Genomic DNA, 11,082 nt, shown 5'->3' with positions numbered 1-11,082 from the left:
CTCTCTCTCTCTCTCTCTCTCTCTCTCTCTCTCTCTCTCTCTCTCTCACTCCCTCTCTCCCCATCTCTGATTAGATATACTGATTCCTCCTTTCAATGGACGTCATTTAAGCGCAGACTCCTGCCTTGAGTTGCGTCCTCCGCTTCACGCCCGATTTCCGACCATTCTTTCCTCATTGTTAAGTATTCCTGCAATATTAATAGTCATGAACGCGTTCTATTAGGAGTCCGAGAGGGAGACGAAGAAGCGGCTCTTTTGCTAATATGAGCTCGAGCGAGGGGACGGCAGCACTGTGATATAGAAGCCAGGAGAGCAGGGGAGAAAAAGAGGGTTTACCAAGAGAAACTTTCCAACCCAAATCCGCCGGCACCGCCGAATATCTGCTTTTTTTTTTAGACCCACATGAAGGGCAGCGGGGATCTAACCGTTTATTTCTGATGGATTATCGTCCTGCTTCTGTGGCACATATCTGATCGCCGGGGCCATCGTGATCTTTTCAGGAGAGAAGAGTCTTTTCTGGGGGCTTACATTTTTTTTGTTTTGCTGGTTAATTGCCTTTGCTCACCCCCCTCCCAGCAAAAAGAAACACTCAAAAGTGTTTTTGAACTGATCATTGAGTGGCACCAAAAATCCTTTCAAATGTTAGTGCACAGTTTTTCCGCGATGGTAAGTTGCTAAATCTCCGTGTCAGATACTTGGAATGTGTTTGCATATCAGATTGTGTTATAATACTTCTTTTCGCTTATTAATATTTTGATAATCTTGCATGCTTAAAAACGGTGGGACACACTGGAGAAGTGTTGAAATAATACAAGGCTCCGGCTATTTATTTGAGGGCATTCCCATCTCCGGAATTTCGATGTTTTTATTTGACAAAAATAAATAATAGACTTATACTCGTCTATTATCACGTTTTTGTATTTCTAAAACTTTGCAGACAGTTATTATTCGGAGCGTGAACTTGTTGTGTTTGCTGTTTAAAATCCACCAGGACGACTTCTTCAGATAATGGGCTACAGATTCCACACATAGGCCATATTTGATAAAGCCCCAGCATAAACCCAGAGCCTTCTGCAGTTAAAACAAAGAGGGGGAAATGCGATCATTTATGGTTCTGTGTTTTTTTAAATGTATTTAGGCTAAACACTTTTCTCCCTGTCCTCCCCTGCCAGGACCGTCACGACGGCACCAGCAATGGGACAGCCAGGCTACCTCAGCTGGGCGGCGTGGGCCAGAGTCCCTACACGAGCGCCCCTCCGCTCTCCCACACACCGAACTCGGACTTCCAGCCCCCGTACTTCCCTCCGCCCTACCAACCTATCTACCCGCAGTCTCAGGACCCGTACTCGCACGTCAACGACCCGTACTCCCTCAACTCCCTGCACGCCCAGCAGCAGCCTCAGCACCCGGGTTGGCCGGGCCAGAGGCAGAGTCAGGAGAGCGGCCTGCTGCACCAGCACCGCGGCCTGCCCCACCAGCTGTGCCGGGAGTACCGCAGGGAAGTGCTCCTACCGTCCGGCCATGGCATCGATACGGGACTGTCGGACTCTATCTCTCTCCATGGAATACCTCACTCTTTAGACGACGTTCAGGTGAGGCAGCATATACCCGTTTCTCTTTTTGGCTTAGCCCATTCTGTTAAAAAACATAAAAAAGGCTCATTAATAATGGCACAGTGAGTTACCAGCACTAGTGTATTTTGAATTAATATAATCACTTACAATAATAACAGTAATGGTGTTATTTTTATTTGAAATTAATTGTTATTAGCCCACTATTTGTTCAAGCACCCTGCATTTCATAATTAGATTACTATTTATTTTAGTATTATAAGGGTAGCCTATTTGTAAACGTGTTTATTATTATTATTATTATTATTATTAGCATCATTATTATTATTATCATTCATATCATTGTTGTTTAATAAATGTTCAAAAGATAACACACATTAAATTAGTCTCTATTTTTTACTGCTTGAAAAAATAGCATGACATTATATTTTTCCAGTGTTGTCGAATAATTTCGAATCAAACAGCACAATTTAGCCTCATAATTTCCACTTCTAAAATATAGTTTTAAAAAATTGGACATGAAAATGCTTTCATCTGCCAAATTCGATGGTGTCTTTGCTCCATACCATCACTGGAATCTAATTAGATGAGATAGATAAATAAATAAAAAAGCCCGTATTTCCACACGGATCTCCTCGTGTCGTTTGACTCTATTTGATTTTTCAGTTTACAAGCAGACGACGCTCGCCATTCTCTGCTGCAAACAATCACATTATTATACCCCGAACGGGAGAATTGAGTTTGGTGGATTGAGTTTAGGTAATCGCTGTACGATTACTAAAGATGCATGATAAATGAGCGCCGAAAATTCTCTATAACCCTCAATTCTTATTTAGAGGACTCATCCCAGTTTTTAATCAGAAACAAACACCAATAATCCTCTAATTAGTTCATAGGCCTTTAATAGGCTGCGCCGCCGTAATTACTATCCAATCTAGATTAGAAGTTTCCTTGTGAGTAGAGCCAATATGAGGGCGAAATTAGGTCAGGATTATGGGGCGACACAGCTTCGTTATTTAAGTCTGACTTTGTGATCTGGTGTAACGCGTCCATCAGTCCAACCCGCTGAAAACAGTCGTGGACAATAATAACAGGTATATGGGCCTCCGAGAGCCTCCATGTTGGGTGATTGTGGCCGCTAATTGTGTCAGGCTTTGTTCGTGCATTCACTTACACACGCGACTGAGGCTGATATTTTCCTGCCTTTGTGCTAAAATTGTCCTTTTTCTTTTTTTTTGCATGTGTGTCATAGTCTGTTGATGATCAAGGAATTCACATTCCCGACCAGACTGTAATTAAAAAAGGTAAGCAATTTCCTCCGAGATATCATGCATGTTTCTGCAAGCTGCACACCACTAGGCTACGCGCGCGCGCGCACACACACACACACACACACACACACACACACACACACACTCACACACACACGCACACACACACACACACACCATTCACCATTCTGCTCGAGAGACCCCGATGCAATGCGGTAATGCCTGACTGATCCTAATACGCAGTAGCCTATTTTTCATTACATGGTTTCCAAGTGCATCAAACTGGCTGCACCTTTTTTTTTTCTCCCCCCTCTTCTCGCTGATGGAATTTACTGTCAGCGTTTCAGAGCAGCGGGGAGATGAGTGGAGCTGGTGGGCTTTGTAGGCCCGTGGTATTGATGGACAAAGATTCAGGCCTATAGACGATCCTGGCACTTCAGTGGGGAAAGCCAATAGCTGCAATCACACTGCATGGTCAAATTTAAAATGGAAGTTGGTAGCGCTGGATGGAGGTCTTAGTGTGTGGATGGTACTAATTTCCTCATTTTGGTGGGGAATCAAAGCTCGGCTTGGAAAAAGCACTGAGTGATCAGGCGATGGTTGTTGGATAATAATATTCGTATGTATTTGCTGTTACAATTATATCATCGTTGATACAACAGAGCAGGCCTTTTTTCATGTTCGGGTTTAAAAGCGTGTTGTCAGGTCAAATTAGTACTCACTAGACTAGATATGGGGCGATTTTTCTTTCCCTTTCCGTCTTTTTTTTTCTTCTTCTCCATTCTCTCTATTTTGAGTCTGTCTATCTGCGCATCAACATGATAATTGGCTTCTTATATTAGTAATCTCAAGAGTTCGTTTAACTCCTATTGTCTCTATTAGGCTCCCCTGAGCCATTAATGTCACAAGTGATCTATCCAAAGGCGCACAGTCCCCTTTGTCTCCGGTTACTGCACACCAAAACGGTGTAAAGCGCAGTAGTGCTGGGAACCCCCCCCCCCCACCCCACCCCCGGGTTGAAATCACACACGGGCGATTTTGCTGGATACCGTGGATATGTCAAAATAGGTAGACTTTAACCAAATCTCTCGGTTGGTGTGTGGCGGCTTTGTGCAGAGTCGATCCATGGTGCGCAAAAAATAGAATGAACGAGCGCTGAGACGCTGGAGATCCTCGCTGTCCGCCTTCTGAGGTCTCCACACATAGATGTTGACCGCGGTGCTTTTTCAAATGAAGAATAGACGGATGAAAAATATTCTGAATTTTGCACACGTGTAGTGGAGCGACAATTATGCCACACATTAATCCAGATGTTGCTGATTCCACAATGCACACATACATTTGTACTATTAATACTATTATATTGACATACTGCAGGCCTCCATCAGGCACTTTTCTCTCCCTGTCCTTGTTGCTGAAAGTGTACACATGTGATGCTAAACTCTAAATCCGGGGCCTACCCCCCCTTCTCATTTAGTTAAGTCTCTGCATTGCATGAAATTCACTGAGCACGGTCTCTCTCTGTTTCTCCCCCTCCTTCCTTTCTCTCCATCCCACCATCCCCTCCTCTCTCTACCGTGGCTATAGGTCCAGTGTCTTTATCCAAGAACAACAACATCTCCGCCATCCCCTTAAATAAGGACGGTCTTTTTGGAGGGGTGGTAAACCCCAACGAGGTGTTCTGCTCTGTTCCGGGTCGCCTGTCCCTCCTCAGCTCCACATCAAAGTACAAGGTCACGGTGGCAGAGGTGCAGAGACGCCTCTCGCCGCCCGAGTGCCTCAACGCCTCTCTGCTGGGCGGGGTGCTGAGGAGGTGAGTTCGACTGGAAAGCTGCAAAAAAAAAAAAAAATCTTGTTACCTGTCTATGTGTGTGTGTGTGTGTATGAGTGTGAACTCGCTCCCTCTACTCCTATCCATTCTCTCGGTGAGCGTGCATCTCTCTCTCTCCTCTGTACCAAGAATAATTAAAATCGACCAACCATGACACCTAGCTCCTGCATTTAAAGCAGGAGGGGTCTGTTAAATTCCATATTAACTTCCCTAGCGCTCTCTCGCTCTCTCTCTCTCTCTCAAATTAATGTAGGCCTAGTCTGTTTCAACCCCAGCTCTATAGGCCCAGTGAAGGCATTACACATGAAAACATTGGTCTCCAGTGAACTGTCTGCTGAAGTGCTGTAGACACGCAGCCAGTAATAGTACTGCCTATTAAGCAGGGCTTTATTTATTCATTTTGTACAGTATTTGTCTGCCGGTGAAAAGGCTGGGCTCTTTTACTATTATTTATAGCTTTTATGAGATATGTAATGGAGGGCAAAGCCAGCCAAATTCAGTCCATTCACCTTTTAATTAGTGACAAAGAGCTGAGCCACATTTACCAGCCGACATATCATGTAAATATCATCTCTGCATTGTGGAAAACATCATCAAAATTCTAACATGAAAGGACATACTCATTGCAATTATTGGACAATGTACATGTGACTTTTTGCCTGTAAGTCCAAACCACAGTTTCCCCATAAATTCACGAGAGTATTGCATATTTTATATATTAAAATATCTGTTCTGTTCTGTCACAGGGCCAAGTCTAAGAATGGAGGAAGATCCTTGAGGGAGAAGCTGGATAAAATCGGCTTGAATCTACCTGCGGGCAGACGCAAGGCAGCCAACGTCACCTTGCTGACGTCACTAGTCGAAGGTAAGTCGTGAGCCGTAAATCTCGTTTCCCACTCTTGTTGCTCCCGCGATACCAGGTGCTTCCAAAATGTTTTTTTTCTCTCTCTCTCTCTCTCTCTCTCTCTCTCTTTCTTTCTCTCTCTGTGTTGGAAATCAGCATATGCGCTCATCCGTGTAATGTGGACCGACTTTGCCTCGCAAGTAATAAAGCATGAAGGATATGCGTGTGTGTGTATGTGTGTGTGGATAGAGAGCGAGAGAGAGAGAGAGAGAGAGAGAGAGAGAGAGAGAGAATGGGGCTGGTGATTCTAGTGGCTTTGCAGCGTTTGGCCTTCGCTTTCAGGAGCCCACTTGCAGGTCCACGGCTGGCCTAGTTTATACACTGGATGAATTTGTGTTGAAGTCCAGTTAATTATTGAGTGCTGCTTGTTTATTGGGCACCGCTGAGCTGCTTCACCTCATGGATGAGAAGTCGATTGATTTATTAACCCCGCGTTGTTTCAAACATTATTACAGCCCGGGTATGGCAGCGCAGGGCTGATTTTTAATGGTGACTTAATTCTTTCGTTAATAGCTTCCCATGCTTTGGTTGTCAGTGAAGAGTTTTGTTGCATGCAAATGGAATTGGCTCTGACCTATTGGGAGCTATATGTGTTGCGCCTATTAAAGAATAAATTAGTCGACGGTGGCGCGCTGAAAAGATGCATTTTACGCGACTGGATGAATCCGTTTTGCTTGCAGAGTTGAACCTTATTATTCAGTGCAGTGGTATTTTGTGCGCTGTGGGTTTTCCAAAGGTGAAAGCCCGCGATGGTTCATTGGTCCCTGTTAATCATTATTGCAGGAGAGGGCCGAATGCAATGTTCACTGCGCTTGGTAGAAATGTGGTGCCGTATTGTAATGAGCCTGGAGAAATGTATGATACTGGGTAATAAAGGGGTGGTGGTGGCACGTGTGGAGGTGGTGGACGGCAGACGGTGGGAGAAGGCGGCCGGTTATTTAGTAAAGGGACACTGCGTTTGCAGAAGTGCTGTCATTGTTTATGATCCGCTCCATTTTATGGAAACGAGTTTACTGGACTTGAGCTTTGATGCTAATTGGCACATGCGTTCTTCCGGAGTGGAGGCTTATGGGCAGGAAGCCCCGCAGTAAAAACTCAACTGCTTCAGGAAATTAAAAGCAAAGACTTGGGGAGAGAAAAAAAAGAAAAAAAAATTCAACCAACAACAGAAGCGAGCTCGGGCTCGGACAGAATTAAAGTTGTGATGCTCACAGTGTGCAAAGACAAAGTGAGATTTAGGGATAGCCATTTCAAATTGCTTCCCCATGCCTCTGTGATCGGCTGGACTTTCAATAATGTGCAGGCATTGGTAATCAATGACATGGTGTTAAGCATGACGCTCCGTCTATATTTCATATCCACTTATGGTTCCCCCTCCATCTTTAACCGTTCTCACGGTATGGAGGACAGAGCTTGACGTGTATTGACAGCTCGCAGGCCTGTTTTTATTATTATTTAATTATTATTTCTCGGGTATTTTTGTTGTTATCATCATTAGTGTTGTTGTGAAGGCACAGGTGATATAACCCTGCTGTCTGCACGCGCTGCTCAGATCAGATTAAATCACGTGTTAGTCCAAGCAGAGAGTGTGTGAACTGCTCTGTATTTGATGTAACCATATTTAATAAGCAAACACATTCGACCTCTTATTGTTTTTTCTTTCTTTCTCAGGCGAAGCAGTTCATCTTGCCAGGGATTTTGGTTATGTATGCGAGACCGAGTTTCCAGCCAAGGCAGTAGCTGAATATGTTAACCGTCAGCATTCCGACCCAAACGAACAAGTCCAAAGAAAAAACATGCTATTGGCCACAAAGTAAGTGCTGTTATCACGTTTCACTGTGTCACACCAAATGCATCCCAGTCTGTGCCACTGTTTGTGTGGGTGCGTTTATTTCACACTCGCGCACACATACACATAACTCATCATTTTTTTGTATCTTACTAAAATGCAATTTTCATGCGGGTCACAATTTCTTTAAGTGCTTTTTGAACGAATACAAATTGTATACACTATGTGTCAGACGTGCTCATCATAAAATACGTTGTCATAATTTTGCCATGCCAATATCAGTCCACTATTGGCTAGCCTAATATTAATTAATACGCTTTTTTTCTTAGGATGCACATGTTATGTTACATTTCTGCTAATTATGGATTTTATTCGGACACTTATTTTCTTATTATTACATGCATTCAATATTATAGCATAGATCATAATTAAAATTCGTCTCGTGCAAATGAATGTGCTGCCGTTGGTCTGTTGACTGAGCCTTTCCCTCATCTGCACTCACAGCTGCATTTACTGTGCCTTTGTGATTTCTTCGACAGTGACACATAGCTGGTTCACCTGCAGCGCTACCATTGGCTTTGGTTATTTTTTTTACTATGCGTTAACTGAAACATGGGGACTCCTTAAACGACCTGCATATAATATTGATGACGGACTGCTATAATCAAACAGCTGTTTACTATAACCGCTTATTACAGGCTTTTTGAGTGTTATACAAATAAATGCCAACGCTATGAAATTAAAAGTTCAATGATAGAAACTTTTAATGGTAGAATGCAATATAAATATTTTTAAAATATCTAAGATATTCTACACACATTCATAGTGTACTGCATGTAAGCAAGATGTGGAGAGGAAGGTGTTTGAGGTGGGTTGTCGTTATTGTATCGTTTTATTGGTGTTTAGGCCTATTTGATAATCAGCTGCTGCAGTTTCAAAGTTAACATTGAAAAAATGTTCGTTTTACACCGACAAGTCATTTTGACTCGTGTTTTCTCTTACAATCTTCTTAATAAAAGTAAGATCTCCTGCCACTAAGCTCAGAGGTGAACTTCCACCTGTTTGTAGCCTCGGGACATTTTCTTTAGCTAAGTGATAAATTCTGAAAACAAAGCAGAGTAAGAAACACAGTTTCAGTCCACTAATAAATGTTGTCAACACATTTTTTCACTTTTCACTTACTTTAAGAAGTTAAGAATTTACAACCCAGTAGCACTGACTGATCATAAAATTGCGATTTTTGCGGTGTGCCCAGTTTTATTTTTATTTATTTTTTTACATTAAAATGCATGCATATATTTATGATATTCTGGTTCAGTCATTAACTCGCCGCTCTATCAATCTCTTTATAGGCAAGTCTGCAAAGAGTTCACAGACCTGCTGTCCCAGGACCGCTCGCCGCTTGGAAACTCACGGCCGCAGCCCATTCTTGAACCGGGAATCCAAAGCTGTTTGACCCACTTCAGTCTAATTTCGCACGGTTTTGGGACCCCGGCACTGTGCGCGGCAGTCACTGCCCTGCAGAACTATCTGACCGAGGCTATCAAAGCCATGGACAAAATGTACCTCAACAACAACCCCAACAGTCACTCAGATAACGGCACTAAAGGCGACAAAGACGAGAAGCACAGAAAGTGATGTTTCCATCCCACCTTTCACCGAGGGCCAAACCCCAGGGCCCTTCTTCTACACCGGCCCCCACACCCCTCCGTCTCGCCCCGGCCCACCCACACCCATCCAATATAAATATTATAAATACCTTATAAATACTATTGATAAAGTTAAACGTGCCACTTTCTGATCTTGCGCGGTTTTACATGTTTTGTTTTTACATCCCACTTTGGATTCACGAGGAAACGACGCAAGAATCTTCTTCTTCTTCCAACACCTGAACCATATGAAATGTTATTTTAAAAAAAGAAAAGAAAAAAAAAAGCTGCAGAGGAACAGCTCCAGGGCGAGGAAAAGGTGTATTGCCTCAGCCAGAGGACTTTTTATGTACTCCCCTTATTTTTTATGAGCTGCAACGAATGGACTGAAATCCAGCGACCCCTCTATATCTCAATTTTACGATTGTGACAAAAAAACGAAGCGAAAAGAGGATGAATTCTTATCAGTATTGTGAATAATAAACTTGAAAAACAAAGAGAAATTCCACAGAGCTCCATGTCATGACTTCAGTTGTAGACTCTCACTCTCTCCAAGCGACCAACTTGAACTTTTTGAATTTCAACACGATTCGCGGTTATATAAGGGAATCAGTGTTCATGTATGTATATATTTATTTATGTGTAATTTAATGGGAATTGTAAATATGGTGCGTCTGTTGAAACTTCTTTTTTTTTTTTATTTATCTGGTGCCTCCTGTTTTAGTGGGTTTAAATATTCGGTTAGTTCTTCATGTGATTTTATGGTTCTTAGAAAACAGAAGTTTGGGGTATTTTTCATTTCTCTGGGATATTTCAATTCAGCCCTCTTGTAGCATGTTGAGGCGACATTGAAGCAAGTGAACAAATTGAATAGAAATAAACTTCCATTTCTCTCTATATATATCATCCTTATTCAGTTTTTTTCTCTAAATTTGAGACAGAGCATAGGTGACACCCTGAGGAGAACTGTTTGTTTTTGTGTTCCTATTTTCGTTTTTATACAAGCTTTTATGTGTTGTGCCAATCAGAATACGTTTCACCTCTTGTTCTCTCCTTGAAGCACCATAAAAGCAATAAATGGAATATTGTCTTTTTTTTTAAATGTTGAAAGACATTCAAAAAAACATTTTTGGGACCACCTGATATCTTGTTATGTCCGAAAATGTCCACAATTGGAGGCGGTTTTAGCTGTATTGTATAGACATGTGCTGGCAATAGTTCCCATGCCTGTCAATGTATTATAGTCCTTTGTTGCCCAGAAAAAAATAATAAATATTTGATACGCTTCATCTCGATATTTATTCATATCTTTAAATTTTTTATTCACTGCTTGATACGCCCTGGTCTTTTTTTTTCTTTTTTGGTCTTAGCATTTTTTTTTTCCATTCTGAATGGCTACAGTAATTGAGTTTAAGTCTCCCCTGACGATTGCTCCTTGCAATAAGCAGCTGAACTCATTGTTTCCCTCAAGTATAATACAAAAAAAAAAAATCTTACTTTAAACTCCCTAGTTCAGAGCACAGGATCTTATGCAGGCCAAATGGCTCACAACAATGGATATACTCGCGTTTGAAGTGTGCAGCGCCACCCCTCCAGCTAAAACCCTCTGAGATGTATACAGGCCTGGTGTGCAATATTTGGTTGTTATAGGCTATATTTGGCTCTCCTCCGTTTATTCTGTGCTGGAGCCTTATTCAAAGATATGCATCAAATATTTGTTGTTTGCCTCTCCGTGTAATCAATGAACAATCTGCGCTCAGTAGGCTGGATTTCAATCCATAGTCCGTGATATAATTAGGCCTACAACGCTCCCATAAATAATATCCTCCTCTAGCTGGTCTTTGGTCTCATTTCGTCGTGTTTGGCTGAGTGAGTCCATAAATGTGGCCATCACGCAGGCTGTAATAGCAAATCTGAGGCTGGCCTTTGCTTTATTTTGCGCGCAGAGCTGCAGAGAGCAGGCCGTTGCATAACATTTCAGTTGAGTTTGATTGTATATTGATGGCGTGGCACCTATAGCTCGAAATCAATCTCGTCTGGAGCATGAATCAGTCTGGTGATATATGC

At 42.4% G+C, this 11,082-nt stretch overlaps 1 protein-coding gene across 3 annotated transcripts in view; it reads left to right on the top strand.

Annotated features, from left to right (window-relative positions):
* Positions 1-10,310, top strand: part of tfap2a (transcription factor AP-2 alpha) — an 11,986-nt gene extending 1,676 nt beyond the window's left edge. The window contains exons 1-7 of one of the 3 annotated variants that reach the window (XM_031850388.1): positions 112-666; positions 1,173-1,592; positions 2,824-2,875; positions 4,430-4,655; positions 5,420-5,538; positions 7,249-7,390; positions 8,719-10,310. In XM_031850388.1, coding sequence (XP_031706248.1) covers positions 640-666; positions 1,173-1,592; positions 2,824-2,875; positions 4,430-4,655; positions 5,420-5,538; positions 7,249-7,390; positions 8,719-9,004 — 1,272 coding nt within the window. In that variant the 5' untranslated portion in view covers positions 112-639 and the 3' untranslated portion in view covers positions 9,005-10,310. Of the gene's footprint in view, positions 1-111; positions 667-1,172; positions 1,593-2,823; positions 2,876-4,429; positions 4,656-5,419; positions 5,539-7,248; positions 7,391-8,718 lie in introns of those variants that run through there. The other 2 variants (XM_031850387.1, XM_031850386.1) reach the window with 2 other exon arrangements.
* Positions 10,311-11,082: the final 772 nt, after the last annotated feature.

Source organism: Anarrhichthys ocellatus, unplaced genomic scaffold, assembly GCF_004355925.1.
Source record: "Anarrhichthys ocellatus isolate YVR2014 unplaced genomic scaffold, GSC_Weel_1.0 scaffold10, whole genome shotgun sequence".
In the NCBI taxonomy this organism is placed as follows: domain Eukaryota; kingdom Metazoa; phylum Chordata; class Actinopteri; order Perciformes; family Anarhichadidae; genus Anarrhichthys; species Anarrhichthys ocellatus.
The sequence above is the reverse complement of the archived record's forward strand: the minus strand, read 5'-3'. Positions and strand labels throughout refer to the sequence as shown.